Raw genomic sequence first — 18,219 nt, forward strand, 5'->3', positions numbered from 1 at the left:
ACCCTCAGTAATGTAAGGTGCCGTCCCTCAGACGGTCCCCCGCAGTAAGGTAAGGTGCCCCCCTCAGACCTCCACCCTCAGTAATGTAAGGTGCCGTCCCTCAGACGGTCCCCCGCAGTAAGGTAAGGTGCCCCCCTCAGACCTCCACCCTCAGTAATGTAAGGTGCCGCCCCTCAGACGGTCCCCCGCAGTAAGGTAAGGTGCCGCCCCTCAGACCCCACAGTAATGTAAGGTGCCGCCCCTCAGACCCCCGCAGTAAGGTAAGGTGCCCCCCTCAGACCTCCACCCTCAGTAATGTAAGGTGCCGTCTCTCAGACGGTCCCCCGCAGTAAGGTAAGGTGCCCCCCTCAGACCTCCACCCTCAGTAATGTACAGTGTTACTAGGCGCCGCAGTAGCCGCCGGTCAGTCACACACGCTGAGGGGCGGAGCTCCCGCCTGGTCTGTGAGGCTCTCGGTGCGCGCTCCTGCCGTGACGTCACTTGCCGGCTTCCTCCTCTCACAGCCCCGTGCCTCCTCACAGCTGCTCCACACCAGCCAGAATGAGCTGCATGAAGCGCGGTCGCTACGAGGCCTCCCCGGTGCGGGAGAACGACTGTGTCACCCCCAAGAAACTAGCGAGGTGTGAGGAGGAGGCTGCGAGCGAGGACTATGAGGCCTGGGATGTGGAGGACGTGTGCCTATTCCTGGTGAGGCAGGGGCATGGAGAGGTGCAGGAGGCATTCAGAGGTGAGGATGCAGCTGTCCGGGAATGCTGGGTGTAGCAGTGGTGCAGCTCCTGAGGGGTCACTGGGCATGCGTGCTGTGGCTCTCCATCTGCCATCACCACAGGCTGTGAAGTGGCCGGGGTCAGGCACTCGGGGCCAGTCAGGATTACCAGCTGGGTACATGGAGCACAAGTGTACGTGCCGGACACCAGAGGCCCATTCACCCAACTGGCTGGGGTCCCAGTCCTGAATGACTGCAAGCAAGGGTAGAGATCAGTCATGTAATAACTCCACCCACTGGACTCCCAAGTCTAGACTAAGCAGGGGTTTGCAAGAATTGTTCACTACTGCTTAAAGGGAACCTGTCACCAGGTTTGGCCGATGAAAGATAAGAAAAACAAGTTAAGGTACCGTTACACTAAACGATTTACCATCGATCACGACCAGTGATACGACCTGGCCGTGATCGTTGGTAAGTCATTGTGTGGTCGCTGGGGAGCTGTCACACAGACGGCTCTCTCCAGCGACCAACGATCAGGGGAACAACTTTAGCATCGTTGAAACTGTCTTCAACGATCCCGAAGTCCCCGGGTAACCAGGGTAAACATCGGGTTACTAAACACAGGGCCGCGCTTAGTAACCCGATATTTACCTTGGTTACCATTGTAAAAGTAAAAAAAACAAACACTACATACTCACATTCCGATGTCTGTCACGTCCCCCGCCGTCAGCTTCCCTGTACTGTATCAGCGCTGGCCGTAAAGCAGAGCGGTGACGTCACCGCTGTGCTCTGCTTTACAGCCGGCGCTGACACAGAGCAGAGAAGGTGACGGCGGGGGACGTGACAGACATCGGAATGTGAGTATGTAGTGTTTTTTTTTTTTTTTAACTTTTACAATGGTAACCAGGGTAAACATCGGGTTACTAAGCGCGGCCCTGCTCTTAGTAACCCGATGTTTACCCTGGTTACCAGGGGACCGGCGTCGCTGGAGAGCTGTCTGTGTGACAGCTCTACAGCGACCACACAAGCGACGCTGCAGCGATCGGCATCGTTGTCTATATTGCTGCAGCGTCACTTAATGTGACGGTACCTTAAGGCTATGTGCACATGATGCGGATTTGCTGCGAATCTGCAGCGGATTTTTCTGCGCAGAAACGCACTGTGATGTACAGTACAATGTTATTCAATGGGAAAAAAAATTCAGTGCGGAATTGCTGCTGATTTCAAATAAGTGCATGTCACTTCTTTTGTACGGATCTGCAGCCTTTCTGCATCCCTCCATGTTAAAAATCCGCAGTGGCAAAAACTGCAGAAAATCCGCATAAAAAACGCGGCAAATCCATGGCTGCGGATTCTGCCAGGGGATGCGGATTTTGTGCAGAAAATTCTGCACCTCTTTTCCTACGTGGGCACATATCCTTAATCTCATTCATCTTAGCTCCTCAGATTTCTCTGTGTTGGGAAACATTACGGTAATTAGCCTGGGTAGAGGACCATTGACCTGGCGCATACTGTAAGCGTGCATTTACATTGGCCGATTATCATAACTGAGTATTACTAGGATCACTCATTCTCTTTGCAAACAGGCTGCCAGTCGCCTAACATACAGTAAGCAAACAATCGTTTACCAGGTGAAATGATTTCTAAGCAGGCTTAAAAATCATTGTTCTCGGCAGCGCATCATCCTGATTGAACAGCATGCTGCCGAGAACAATGACAGCCTATGCCAATTCATTCTGTGCATGTGGGATCTTGGACAGTCTTAAGGCTATGTGCACACGTCAGTATTTGTAGCAGAAATTTCCTGACAAAAACCAGACATTTCTGGCAGAAATCCACATGCGTTTTTTTGCGTTTTTTTTTCACAGTTTTTGGCGCTTTTTTGGGCGTTTTTTCCCGATGCATTATATAGTGGGAAAAACGCAAAAAATCCGCAAAATTAATGAACATGTATCTTTTTTTTTACTGCGATGCGTTTTTTTTCGCGGAAAAAAGCATCATGTGAACAAAAATTGCAGAATGCATTCTAAATTATAGGATGCATATGTATGCGTTTTTATAGCGTTTTTATCACAAAAAAAGCAAAAAAACCTGAACGTGTGCACATACCCTTAAAGGGCCACTGTCACCCCCCTCCAGCCGTTATAAACTAAAAGAGCCACCTTGTGCAGCAGTAATGCTGCATTCTAACAAGGTGGCTCTTTTAGTTTTTGTTTCTGTTATTCCCACAATAAATGTATTTATAATTCTGCTGAAATACCTGTCTTTGTCCATGGAGGCGGGACTGAAGCCTCCTCTTAGAAGCGCCCAACTGCCGTCAGTCATCTCTTGTGTAGATTTTCGCCACCCCCTCAGCGCTGTTATTGTGTGAATTCCGGCACCTGCGCTCTGCTCTTCTGCCTTGCGCAGGCGCATAGAGCATTTGCCGTCCTAGCGCTGGTGCCGGGTTCCGTTCTGCGCCTGTGCGGGCAGTGCGGCCACCCTGTTACTGAATCCCCGCCCCGCACTGTGTTATGCAGTATGCACAGTGCGGGGCTGGGATTCCTGGGCATGCGCACTGCACTGCGCTTCTCAGACGCTCACCCAGGTCCCCCGCCTTTCAGCGTTGCCGGAATATACAGGTATCCTTGCCGACGTTTGGAACAGCCGCACAGAACTACGCTGGAAGGCAGGGGACCTGTGGAGCGTCTGACAAGCGCAGTGCGCATGCCCAGAAATCCCAGCCCCGCACTGTGCATACTGCATAACACAGTGCGGGGCGGGGATTCAGTAACAGGCTGGCCGCACTAACCGCACAGGCGCAGAAAGGAACCCGGCACCAGCGCTCGGACGGATAATGCTCTATGCGCCTGCGCAAGGCAGAATTCACACAATAACAGCGCTGAGGGTGCGGCGAAAATCTACATAAGAGAAGAGTGACGGCAGTTGGGCCCTTCTAAGAGGAGGCTTCGGACCCGCCTCCATGGACAAAGACAGGTATTTCAGCAGAATTATAAATACATTTATTGTGGGAATAACAGAAACAAAAACTAAAAGAGCCACCTTGTTAGAATGCAGCATTACTGCTGCACAAGGTGGCTCTTTTAGTTTATAACGGCTGGAGGGGGGTGACAGTGGCCCTTTAACCCCTTTCTGCCATTAGACTTACTATTCCGTCCATGTGGGGTGGGCCCTACTTCCCAAGGACGGAATAGTACGTCATAGGCGATCGCGGCCGGGTGTCAGCTGCTTATCGCAGCTGACATCCGACACTATGTGCCAGGAGCGGTCACGGACCGCCCCCGGCACATTAACCCCCGGCACACGGCGATCAAACATGATCGCGATGTGCCGGCGGTGCAGGGAAGCATCGCGCAGGGAGGGGGCTCCCTGCGTGCTTCCCTGAGACCCCCGCAGCAACGCGATGTGATCGCGTTGCTCCGGGGGTCTCCTACCTTCCTCCCTGCAGCAAGTCCCGGATCCAAGATGGCCGCGGATCCAGTCCTGCAGGGAGGGAGGTGGCTTACCAAGTGCCTGCTCAGAGCAGGCTCTTGGTAACGCTGCACTGCTCTCAGACAGATCGGTGATCTGTCAGAGTGCTGTGCAAACTGTCAGATCACCGATCTGTATTGTCCCCCACTGGGACAAAGTAAAAAAGTTATAAAAAATGTTTACAAGTGTGTAAAAAAAAAAAATCAAAAAAAAAAAAACCTAAATAATGAAAAAATAAATAAATATATTATTCCCATAAATACATTTCTTTATCTAAAAAAAACAAAACAAAAAAACAATAAAAGTACACATTTAGTATCGCCGCGTCCGTAACGACCCGACCTATAAAACTGTCCCACTAGTTAACCCCTTCAGTAAACACCGTAAGAAAAAAAAAAAGAGACAAAAAACAACGCTTTATTATCATACCGCCGAACAAAAAGTGGAATAACACACGATCAAAAAGACGGATATAAATAACCATGGTACCGCTGAAAGTGTCATCTTGTCCCGCAAAAAACGAGCCGCAATACAGCAACATCAGCAAAAAAATAAAAAAGTTATAGTCCTCAGAATAAAGCGATGCAAAAATAATTATTTTTTCTATAAAATAGTTTTTATCATATAAAAGCGCCAAAACATAAAAAAATGATATAAATGCGGTATCGCTGTAATCGTACTGACCCGAAGAACAAAACTGCTTTATCAATTTTACCAAACGCGGAACGGTATAAACGCCTCTCCCAAAAGAAATTCATGAATAGCTGGTTTTTGGTCATTCTGCCTCACAAAAATCGGAATAAAAAGCGATAAAAAAAGTCACGTGCCCGAAAATGTTACCAATAAAAACGTCAACTCGTCCCGCAAAAAACAAGACCTCACATGACTCTGTGGACTCAAATATGGAAAAATTATAGCTCTCAAATGTGGTAACGCAAAAAATATTTTTTGCAATAAAAAGCGTCTTTCAGTGTGTGACGGCTGCCAATCATAAAAATCCGCTAGAAACCCGCTATAAAAGTAAATCCAACCCCCCTTCATCACCCCCTTAGTTAGGGAAAAATAAAAAAAATAAAAAAATGTATTTATTTCCATTTTCCCATTAGGGTTAGGGCTAGGGTTAGGGCTAGGGTTAAGGAAACAGTTAGGGTTAAGGCTACAGTTAGGGTTGGGGCTAAAGTTAGGGTTAGGGTTTGGATTACATTTGCGGTTGGGAATAGGGTTGAAATTAGGGTTAGGGGTGTGTCTGGGTTAGAGGTGTGGTTAGGGTTACCGTTGGAATTAGGGTTAGGGGTGTGTTTGGATTAGGGTTTCAGTTATAATTGGGGGGTTTCCACTGTTTAGACACATCAGGGGCTCTCCAAACGCGGCATGGCGTCTGATCTCAATTTCAGCCAATTCTGCGTTGAAAAAGTAAAACAGTGCTCCTTCCCTTCCGAGCTCTCCCGTGTGCTCAAACAGGAGTTTACCCCAACATATGGGGTATCAGCGTACTCAGGACAAATTGGACAACAACTTTTGGGGTCCAATTTCTCCTGTTACCCTTGGGAAAATACAAAACTGGGGGATAAAAAATAATTTTTGTGGGAAAATAAAAAAGATTTTTTTTATTTTCACGGCTCTGCGTTATAAACTGTAGTGAAAGACTTGGGGGCTCAAAGTTCTCACAACACATCTAGATAAGTTCGTGGGGGGGTCTAGTTTCGAATATGGGGTCACTTGTGGGGGGTTTCTAATGTTTAGGTACATTAGGGGCTCTGCAAACGCAATGTGACGCCTGCAGACCATTCCATCTAAGTCTGTATTCCAAATGGCACTCCTTCCCTTCCGAGCCATCCCATGCGCCCAAATGGTGGTTCCCCCCCACATATGGGGTATCAGCGCACTCAGGACAAATTGCACAACAACTTTTGGGGTCCAATTTCTCCTGTTACCCTCGGGAAAATACAAAACTGGGAGCTTAAAAATAATTTTTGTGGGAAAAAATTTTTTGTTTTATTTTTACGGCTCTGCATTATAAACTTCTGTGAAGCACTTGGTGGGTCAAAGTGCTCACCACACCTCTAGATAAGTTCCTTAGGGGGTCTACTTTCCAAAATGGTGTCACTTGTGGGGGGGTTCAATGTTTAGGCACATCAGTGGCTCTCCAAACGCAACATGGCGTCCCATCTCAATTCCAGTCAATTTTGCATTAAAAAGTCAAATGGCGCTCCTTCACTTCCAAGCTCTGTCATGCGCCCAAACAGTGGTTTACCTCCACTTATGGAGTATCGGCGTACTCAGGACACCTTGTACAACAAGGTTTGGGGTCCATTTTCTCCTGTAACCCTTGGTAAAATAAAACAAATTGGAGCTGCAGTAAATTTTTTGTTAAAAAAAGTTAAATGTTCATTTTTATTTAAACATTCCAAAAATTCCTGTGAAACACCTGAAGGGTTAATAAACTTCTTGAATGTGGTTTTGAGCACCTTGAGGGGTGCAGTTTTTAGAATGGTGTCACACTTGGGTATTTTCTATCATATAGACCCCTCAAAATGACTTCAAATGAGATGTGGTCCCTAAAATAAAATGGTGTGGTAAAAATGAGAAATTGCTGGTCAACTTTAAACCCTTATAACTCCCTAACAAAAAAAAATTTTGGTTCCAAAATTGTGCTGATGTAAAGTAGACATGTGGGAAATGTTACTTATTAAGTATTTTGTGTGACATATCTCTGTGATTTAATTGCAAAAAAATTCAAAGTTGGAAAATTGCGAAATTTTCAAAATTTTCGCCATATTTCCGTTTTTTTCACAAATAAACGCAGGTAATATCAAAGAAATTTTACCACTATCATGAAGTACAATATGTCTCGAGAAAACAATGTCAATCACCGGGATCCGTTGAAGCGTTCCAGAGTTATAACCTCATAAAGGGACAGTGGTCAGAATTGTAAAAATTGGCCCGGTCCATAACATGCAAACCACCCTTGGGGGTAAAGGGGTTAAGCTATATGCACACATTAAGAACTTGGTGCAGAAAAAATGCAGTGGCAAATAAACACACGATTTTTACTTGCGTATTTGGTGCAGATTTTTCCAATCTTATTAGAATTGGTAAAATCTGCAGCCAAAACTCTGAAAAAGTGACATGCTGCAGATTTCGATCTGCATGTCACAAATAAGCAACGTGTGCACGAGACATCAGGATTCTCATTCACTTTTCTGGCATCAGAAAACCCTTCAGGTTTTGCATCATCTGCACTGAACCCCCCCCAGAAAAAACGCAAGGTGTGCACACCGCCTAAAAATGCTAGCACAAGACTACCAATTGGCAAACATAGCTGATCAACTGTTTTAATGGCATAATTTGGCAAGTGTAATTGCACCCTAAAGCCTCTTTCATAGGTCTTGTTTTTTTCACATATGTGATTTACCCATTCTGTTGAACAGAACTGATGTTCAGTTGCAGAAATCTTTCAACAAAATCCATATACACAAAATCCATATACGGTATATGAAAAGCTCAGTATACAGTGATCTTGGCTTTGGCACTGATAGCTTACTGTGCCCACATGCACTGCAAGAACTCGCTGTCAAAGTGCAAGGGCTGAGCTTACCATATATCTGCCTCTCAGTGCTGTGATCGGTGAATATCTGTTTCTGCCATTTTTTTATTTTATATTTTTTTTATGGTTGAAAGCCGACGGCTCTCGGGAAGAATAAAATTAATTTTCTCCCTGCAGTTGCACTTTCAGTATAGCATTGTAATACTATTAGACTGTGTGCACACGTTGCTTTTTTTGTGTTTTTTTTCGCTATAAAAGCACGATATAAACGCATACATATGCATCCCATCAATTATAATGCATTCTGCAATTTTTGTGCACATGATGCATTTTTTTCCGTAAAAAAACGCATCATGTTCATTAATTTTGCGGATTTTTCCGGTTTTCTTCTGGAATTTTCTGCAAGTCTGGAAGAAATACTGACATGTGCACATACCCTTAACCTACAGATTAACGCTACAGATGCTTCTCACAAAATTAGAATATCATCAAAAAGTAAATTTATTTCAGTTCTTCAATACAAAAGTGAAACTCATGTAATATATTTATATACATTACAAACAGAGTGATCTATTTCAAGTGTTTATTTCTGTTAATGTTGATTATGGCTTACAGCCAATGAAAACCCAAAAGTCATTATCTCACTCAATTAGAATACTTTATAACACCAGCTTGAAAAATGATTTTAAAATCCGAAATGTTGGCCTACTGAAATTGTATGTTCAGTAAATGCACTCAATACTTGGTCGGGGCTCCTTTTGCATCAGTTGCTGCACCAATACAGCGTGGCATGGTGGCGATCAGTCTGTTGCACTGCTGAGGTGTTATGGAAGCCCAGGTTGCTTTGATAGCAGCATTCAGCTCATCTGCATTGTTGGGTCTGGTGTCTCTCATGTTCCTCTTGACAATACCCCATAGATTCTCTATGGGGTTAAGGTCAGGCGAGTTTGCTGACCAATCAAGCACAGTAAATGCCACTTGTGGCGTTATCTATTGGTCATGAGTGGCTTGACAAGGAATGCAACACTTGTAGCCCATGTCCTGGGTACATCTGTGCGTGATGGCTCTTGAAGCAATGACTCCAGCAGCAATCCAGTCCACTCCTTGTGACTCTTCCCCCCCCCCCAAATTTTTGAATGGCCATGTCTTAACAATCCTTTCAAGGCTGCGTTTATCCCGATTACTCGTTCACCTTTTTCCTTCCACTCAACAGTCAATTAAAATGCTTGGATGCAGCACTCTGAACAGCTAGTTTCTTTAGCAATGGCCTTTTGTGGCTTACCCTCCTTGTGAAGTGTGTCAATAACTGCCTTCTGGACATCTGTCAAATCAGCAGCGTTCCCCATGATTGTGGAGCCTCCTGGAACAAACTAAGGACCTTTTTAAACACATAGGAAGCCTTTGCAGGTTTTTTTTGTTAATTATTTTAATTTTTCAGTGACTGTAAGCGATAATCATCAACATTAACAGAAATACTTGAAATAGATCACTCTGTTTGCAATGACTCTATATAATGAGTTTCACTTTTTGTATTGAAGAACTGAAATATTCTAATTTTGTGAGAAGCACCTGTATATTTGCATGCTAACAGCATTTCTGGACAAGGCAGGTTCCCTTTATGTATGTACTGGTGCCAAAAGACAGGGCAGATCCCTGTGACCTTGCTTTTCTTGTACAGCTGCTTTTACAGGAAAGATCACTGTTTATTTATTAACCCCCTAAATGCTATTGTCAATAGTTCCAGCATAATCTTGAGACGGTTGGATACGCACGCTTCCCTCACTCTCCTTTTCACCCTCATGACACTCCTTGGTTTGCATACATTTTCTATAATTTTCATTTTTTTCAAATGTGTTAGCACTCAGTTCACTTCTGTATTGGGAATTGAGCAAGGCCGTTGACGTCACATCCACTGATAACGTCTGGAACACGTGCGTGATTGGCAGGTATCATGCAAGTGTCCTATACTGAGTCCCAGCAAGACTCGGATGTCGTGTCATCTAATTATCGTCTGATGTAGAAGTGATAGGAGTTATCCTTTACTCTGAAATACATGCATATGTGATCTCTGCAATCTTCGACCTAAATTTGCTAATATATTTATTATCATTATTATTCCGAATCCCACTGCATGTAATATTGACTTCTGCCTCCCCTTCTTTCAAGAGCCATAACCTTACCATATCTAGCAAGCTATTTTCATGGTATTTCATCCATCACTCCTGTGGTGCTTTTGTTTTTTTTTTTTTTTTTTTTTTTTTCTCTCTCTTTTTGGTTTCTGTTTTAAAGTGTTCAAAGCTATTTTTCTCTTTCCCCACTGTTTTATGGCCTTGTTCAGCATTGGTTCCTCTTCCTCTCCTCGTCCCCTTACTATCGGAGTTCCGCAAGGCTCAGTCCTAGGCCCCCTCCTCTTCTCTCTTTACACGGCCCCTTTTGGACAAACAATCAGCAGATTTGGGTTCCAGTATCCTCTCTATGTTGATGACACCCAATTATACACTTCTTCCCCCGACATCACCCCTACCCTTAAAGGGACACTGTCTCCTGAATTTGGAGGGAACAATCTTCAGCCATGGAGGCGGGGTTTTGGGGTTTTTGATTCACCCTTTCCTTACCCGCTGGCTGCATGCTGGCTGCAATATTGGATTGAAGTTCATTCTCTGTCCTCCATAGTACACACCTGCATGCTGGCTGCAATATTGGATTGAAGTTCATTCTCTGTCCTCCGTAGTACATGCCTGCACAAGGCAATCTTGCCTTGCGCAGGCGTGTACTATGGAGGACAGAGAATGAACTTCAATCCAATATTGCAGCCAGCATGCAGCCAGTGGGTAAGGAAAGGGTGAATCAAAAACCCCAAAACCCCGCCTCCATGGCTGAAGATTGTTCCCTCCAAATTCAGGTGACAGTGTCCCTTTAAGGTACTGTCACATTTAGCGACGCTTCAGCGATATAGACAACGATGCCGATCGCTGCAGCGTCGCTGTTTAGGTCGTTGTGTGGTCGCTGGAGAGCTGTCACACAGACAGCTCTCCAGCGACCAATGATGCCGAAGTCCCCGGGTAACCAGGGTAAACATCGGGTTACTAAGCACAGGGCCGCTTAGTAACCCAATGTTTACCCTGGTTACCATTGTAAAAGTTGAAAAAAACACAGTACATACTTACATTCCGGTGTCTGTCCCCCGGCCTCAGCTTCCTTGCACTGTGTAAGCGCCGGCAGGCCGTAAAGCAGAGCACAGACTGCATCCAAACCAATGAACCAGTGCTCAGCTCTTCCAGCCATACAAAGGAGCAGAGAACTTTGCAGCCATCAGTTGCAAGATATTTTGTCAGTGACAAAGTTACTGTGACAATGACAGTAGATACATTTAAAAAACAGATCATAGAGCTTGTTGTAAAGGATAGTGTGCCTATTTCATTATTTTCACGACCAGCTTTTATGTGTCTGAATGGGGAAATGGCCCGCAAGCTTGGTGTTTCTCTGGAGAGAGAGAGAGAGTATTAGTAATCGAAGAAGCTTTTAACCCCTTAGTGACAGAGCCAATTTGGTACTTAATGACCAGGCCAATTTTTGCAATTCTGACCACTGTCACTTTATGAGGTTATAACTCTGGAACGCTTCAACGGATCCCGCTGATTCTGAGATTGTTTTTTCGGGACATATTGTACTTCATGTTAGTGGTAACATTTCTTCGATATTACTTGCGATTATTTATGAAAAAAACGGAAATATGGCGAAAATTTTTAAAATTTTGCAATTTTCAAACTTTGTATTTTTATGCCCTTAAATCAGAGAGATATAGCATGAAAAATAGTTAATAAATAACATTTCCCACATGTCTACTTTACATCAGCACAATTTTGGAAACAAAATTTTTTTTTTGTTAGGGAGTTATAAGGGTTAAAAGTTGACCAGCAATTTCTCATTTTTACAACACCATTTTTTTTTAGGGACCACATCACATTTGAAGTCATTTTGAGGGGTCTATATGATAGAAAATAATGAAGTGTGACACCATTCTAAAAACTACACCCCTCAAGGTTCTCAAAACCACATTCAAGAAGTTTATTAACCCTTTACGTGCTTCACAGGAACTGAAACAATGTGGAAGGAAAAAATGAACATTTAACTTTTTTTTGCAAACCTCTTAATTCAGAACCATTTTTTTTATTTTCACAAGTGTAAAAACAGAAATGTAACCATAAATGTTGTTATGCAATTTCTCCTGAATACGCCAATACCCCATATGTGGGGGTAAACCACTGTTTGGGCGCACCGCAGAGCTTGGAAGTGAAGGAGTGCCGTTTTACTTTTTCAATGTAGAATTGGCTGGAATTGAGATTGGACGCCATGTCGCGTTTGGAGAGCCCCTTATGTGCCTAAACAGTGGAAACCCCCCACAAGTGACCCCATTTTGGAAACTAGACCCCTTAAGGAACATATCTAGATGTGTGGTGAGCACTTTGAATCCCCATGTGCTTCACAGAAGTTTATAATGTAGAGCCGTGAAAAAAAAGAAAATCGAATTTTTTCTACAAAAATGATCTTTTTGCCCACAAATTTTTATTATCACAAGGGTAACAGGAGAAATTAGACCACTAAAGTTGTTGTGCAATTTCTCCTGAGTACGTCGATACCCAATATGTGGGGGTAAACCACTGTTTGGGCGCACCGCAGAGCTTGGAAGAGAAAGAGTGCCGTTTTACTTTTTCAATGTAGAATTGGCTGGAATTGAGATCGGACGCCATGTCGCGTTTGGAGTGCCCCTGATGTGCCTAAACAGTAGAAATCCCCCACAAGTGACCCCATTTTGGAAACTAGACCCCCCATGGAACTTATCTAGATGTGTCGTGAGAACCTTGAATGCCCAAGTGCTTCACAGAAGTTTATAATGCAGAGCCGTGAAAATAAAAAATATTTTTTTTTTCCACAAAAAAGATTTTTTAGCCCCCAAGTTTTTATTTTCACAAGCGTAACAAGAGAAATTGGACCCCAGAAGTTGTTGTCCAATTTATCCTGAGTACGCTGATGCCCCATATGTGGGGGTAACCCACTGTTTGGGCGCACGGCAGAGCTCAGAAGGGAGGGAGCACCATTTGACTTTTTGAGCGCAAAATTGGCTGTCGTGTTTGGAGACCCCCTGATGTACCTAAACAGTGGAAACCCCCCAATTCTAGCTCCAACCCTAACCCCAACACAACCCTAACCCCAACACACCCCTAACCCCAACCTGATCCATAATCCTAATCACTAACCCTAACCATAATCACAACCCCTACCCCAAAAAGACCCTAATGTCAACCCTAACCATAACCCTAATCAAAACCCTAAATCCAACACACCCCTAATCCTAATCTCAACCCTAACCTCAAACCTAACCCTAATCCCAATACACCCCTAATCACAACCCTAACCTTAACCCTAATCCCAAGCGTAACCCTAATGCCAACCCTAACCCTAATACCAACCCTAATCCAAACCCTAACCCTAATCCCAGCTCTAACCCTAACTTTAGCCCCAACCCTAGCCCTAACTTTAGCCCCAACCCTAACCCTAGCCCTAAGGCTACTTTCACACTTGCGTCGTTTGGCATTCCGTCGCAATCCGTCGTTTTGGACAAGAAACAGATCCTGCAAATGTGCCCGCAGGATGCGTTTTTTGCCCATAGACTTGTATTGCCGACGGATCGTGACGGATGGCCACACGTCGCGTCCGTCGTGCACTGGATCAGTTGTGTTTTGGCGGAGCGTCGGCACAAAAAAACGTTCAATGAAACTTTTTTTGTACGTCGCATCCGCCATTTCTGACCGCGCATGCGTGGCCGTAACTCCGCCCCCTCCTCCCCAGGACATAGATTGGGCAGCGGATGCTTTGAAAAACTACAGCTGCTGCCCACGTTGTGCACAATTTTCACAACGTGCGTCGGTATGTCGGGCCGACGCATTGCGACGGCCCCGTACCGACGTAAGTGTGAAAGAAGCCTAACCCTAAATTTAGCCCCAACCCTAACCCTAAATTTAGCCCCAACCCTAACCCTAAATTTAGCCCCAACCCTAGCCCCAACCCTACCCCTACCCCTAACCCTACCCCTAACCCTACCCCTAATTTTAGCCCCAACTGCTGTTCTCCTGCCGGCCGGCAGATGGAGACAGATGGCGGGCGCACTGGGCATGCGCTCGCCATTTTCTTATGCCGGCGGCCAGGAGGAGCAGCAAGAGGATCCAGGGACCTAGGTGAGTATACTAGGGTCCCCGAATCCCCCTATTTCTCTGTCCTCTGATGTGCGATCACATCAGAGGACAGAGAATTACACTTTACTTTTTTTTTTTTGCGGTCGCCGGTAAACAGTTAATTACCGGCGATCGCAAAACAGGTGTCGGTAATACCGACCCCGATCATGCTCTTTGGGGTCTCGGCTACCCCCGGCAGCCGAGACCCCAAAGATTCTCCCGGTGCCGGCCGGCGGGCGCACTGCGCATGCGCCCGCCATTTTGAAGATGGCGGCGCCCACTGGGAGACACGAGGAGCATCGGGGGAGCTAGGTGAGTATTGGGGGGCCACCTGGGACCCCTTTTCTCTGTCCTCCGATGTGCGATCACATCGGAGGACAGAGAAATTAAAAAGAGATTGCGTTTTTTTTTTTTTTTTTTTTTTTTGCGATCGCCGGTAAACGGTTAATTACCGGCGATCGCAAATGCGGGGAGGGTTAAAACCCCCCCGAATCATGTTCTCTGGGGTCTCGGCTACCCCCGGCAGCCGAGACCCCGGAGAAAATCGGCCTCTGGGGGGCGCTATTTACTTTTTCCACAGCGCCGTTAATTAACGGCGCTGTGGTTTAAGTACCCTTAGCGGCCGCCGTTAAAAGGCGTATCGGCGGTCGCTAAGGGGTTAAACAAAAGGAAGAACTTAAAAAAACTCTCAAGGGATGCTTTCTGTTTCTTAAAATGGATGCCTGCACACGTCACAGAGTGAACTATTTTGCCATCAATGTCTGATTTGTTTGTGACAAAAATGAAATAGTTACCAAGACATTGGCAGTAAAAGACACCAAAGCTCATCACACCAGTGAGTATCTCCAGGACTTGGTGGAAAAGGTTCTGCAAGACTATGAACTTAAAAAAGAGCAAGTTCTTTCTGTCATAACTGACAATGCTTCAAATATAATAAGTACTATTAAGCTAATGAATGAGAGTAATGATGGTGACCAGCAGCTAGAAGAACATACTGGGTCCACAGACACAGAAATGTTTGAAATAGAGGAACACAGTATTGTAACTGAGGAGCAAACTGAAGTTGCTTCAGATGAACAGCAACATGATAGTTTAGATGATCTTGTTGAAACTGTCAATACGTTCTTTCATTCATCACATGCGCTGTGTTGTGCATACGCTACAGCTGGCTATGAGAGACAGTCTGCAAGAAGGACATGCTGCTGCACTGATTGGCAAGGTGAGAAAATTGGCTACTGTTGCCAGAACCCCTAAAGTTGACTCAATTTTGAAGAGACGTGCTGGAAAAGGGGCAATTATTGATCAAGCCACACGATGGGGCAGTACTTAATGATTCAGCGCTTGGTTGAACTGAAAACCTTTCTTGTACACATGGCTAATCCTCAACTGACGCTAAATGAAAGTCAGTGGAATCAGGTGACTGAGCTGGAAAACTTGCTAGAGCACCCATTTACAGTGACTAAAAAATTACAAGCAGAGGACTTTACTCCAGGTATTTTCTTAAAGGAGTGGAAGAACCTGATGTTTCGCCTGTCCCAAAGAGGAGGGTTAATTGCAAGTGGCATTGCTAAAACAATGAAAGGGAGAGAGGAGCTACTATTACAAAATAACATTCTTTTGGCAGCTGTTTATGTAGACCCAATGTATCGGATTCTTCTAGATGATCAACAGCTAACTAAGGGAAAAGAAGCTCTGTTTGAAATAGCAGTAAGGATGAAAGGGTTGCAGAACAGTCAGGAGGAACAAGAAGAATTTGGTCGTCCTGCCACATCTTCACCCTCATCAACTGATGAAGAATTTAATTTCGAAAAATATTTGGATCACAAGGACCGTGCAAAGCGTTCCCGCATAGAAGAGTCATCCCCATCAAAGAACACAGCCAGTACATTTCAGCAGAATTTTTTCATGTGCACTAGAAGAAAATGAGAAATTTGACCGTTCATCAAAAATAACAGTGCAACAAGCGATTCCTCTGTATCCTGACATTGTCAGAGATGTTGCCCGAGTGGTTACTGCTTTGCTACCAACCCAAGTTGGTGTAGAGAGGTTGTTCTCTGCTCTCAAAATAATTAGATCAGATTTGAGGGCATCCATGAAGGAGGATCTGACCGAGGCAATTTATAGATTTCTTCTTTTTAACTGCATAAGTGTTTATTGCATATTTACTTACAAGAGTTTAGAAAAGTTTATAAAAGTTATTTGCTATATTCTAATTGTATTCTAATAAATATAGTTTTTGCTCTAAGTGGTCTGATTACTTATATGATGGTGAGAAACTGAATAAGCACGATGTTAATATTTGACAACAGTAAATTTATTGTTACGAATTGGCCATTTATGAAAGAGTCGGAGCCGGAGTCAGAACCTGATAAAATCCAGGAGTCGGAGTCGCAACTGTGGCTTACCGACTCCACAGCCCTGCTCCCATGCAGCATGCCCACTGTTTTGGGGTCATATTCGACACCAAACTTTCCATTACTCCCTATATCCGATTACTCACTCGCTCCTGTCACCTGCATCTTAAAAACATCTCCAGAATCCGACCTTTTCTCACCTTTGAAACTGCTAAGACTCATACTGTCGCTCTTATTCATTCTCGTCTGGACTACTGCAACTCTCTTCTGATCGGTCATATTTCTGTCCAGCCGCTTCACCGATGCCTCCATCTTGTGCCAGTCATTACACTGGCTACCCATTCGCTACAGGGTCCAGTATAAACTCCTCTCTCTCACCCACAAAGCTCTCCACAGTTCTGCACCACCTTATATCTCCTCTCTCATCTCCGTCTATCGCCCTACACGTGCCCTCCGTTCTACAAATGACCTAAGACTAACATCCCCCGTAATCCGAACCTCGCACCTCCGTCTCCAAGACTTCTCTCGTGCTGTGCCAGCTCTCTGGAATGCACTTCCCCAGACGATCAGACTGATACCTAGCCCCGACCTATTCAAGCGCGCTTTAAAAAAACCCATCTCTTCAAACAAGCCTACCACATCAACTACTCAGTAAACTAACTTTGTCCTGTTCCCTCCTTCCAAATATTATCTGCATGTGAATCTGCACCCTACTACTCATCTGTCTCCACACCCTCCATGTACACGATAACTGCACTTGATACTTGACTATTGCACTTAAACACACGGGCTGATGATCGGATCATGCAGCTTCATATGAAAATCCCTATTTATTATAATAGCCAGACCTGAAATAACAAGCACTTTTCACCTATTGTGTCCCCCTATTTCTGTGTAGATTGTAAGCTTGCGAGCAGGGACCTCACCCCTAATGTCAATGTTTAAAGTGTCTTAACTCATACCGAATGTATTGTTTGTACATGTCCCGGCTTAATTGTAAATTGCTGCGGAATATGTTGGCGCTATATAAATAAAAATGATTATTATTATAACCTTTTTTTTTTTCTCTCAACATAGCCGTTTGAGGGCTTGATCTTTGCAGGACAAGTTGTAGTTTTGAATGACATTGCTCTTTTCCTGTTTTTCAGTATGTTATATGATGAGGTGAAAGCTTTTTATTATTTTGCGAAAATGCGCTAACTCCTTATAAAAAAAATATATATATATATATATATATATATATATATATATATATATATATATATATATATATATATATATATATATATATATTATATATATATATATTTTCTTAGGGTTTGTGCACTACATTCCTCAGGCACATTCCTCCATTGAAAATGCATTTCAGAAAGCTCAGAAGGATGGTCATATATGCATTTAACAGCCTCAGGCTTCCAAAAACTCCAAATGGACAAAAAGAGTGACCTGTATATTCTTCTGGCATCTTCAGCTTGGAAAAAGATGCCAGAATAATATATTGTCTGCGCTTTACAATTCAAGACACCCAGTAAACGCCTGAATGACTTTAGACCCTTTTGCCTTAATATTTCATTGAAACAATTCTAGTGGTCTCTTCATCATTTAATGGAGTGAAATAAAGGACCAGAGAACGACAGTAAAGAAAATGTCACAAGAAAATTTGGTAAACGATCCCAAAAAACACCAGTGTCCAAATCTGTTGGCTCAGAGAGTGATCAAAAAGCCAACACAAAAGTCACTTCAGGAAAACAAACTCCAGTGTTTACTTCAGCGTCGTCTGCTTAAAAAACTCTGATTTGGCTAAGTTTAGAAGTCGTGTGCACAAACCCTTGCACAATTTACTGCATGGGTTAATTGAATTATGCTTTGATAGATTGTACTTGTAGACACAACAACACTAAATCCTTT

The 18,219-nt window shown here is 44.2% G+C and overlaps 1 protein-coding gene across 1 annotated transcript in view; it reads left to right on the top strand.

The window, feature by feature from the left end:
* Positions 1–475: 475 nt before the first annotated feature.
* The window catches only part of SAMHD1 (SAM and HD domain containing deoxynucleoside triphosphate triphosphohydrolase 1), a 187,914-nt gene continuing 170,170 nt past the window's right edge, over positions 476–18,219 (top strand). The window contains exon 1 of the mRNA XM_069751984.1: positions 476–727. Coding sequence (XP_069608085.1) covers positions 541–727 — 187 coding nt within the window. The 5' untranslated portion in view covers positions 476–540. The remainder of the gene's footprint in view (positions 728–18,219) is intronic.

The sequence above is a fragment of the Ranitomeya imitator genome, chromosome 2 (assembly GCF_032444005.1).
Source record: "Ranitomeya imitator isolate aRanImi1 chromosome 2, aRanImi1.pri, whole genome shotgun sequence".
NCBI classification, from domain to species: domain Eukaryota; kingdom Metazoa; phylum Chordata; class Amphibia; order Anura; family Dendrobatidae; genus Ranitomeya; species Ranitomeya imitator.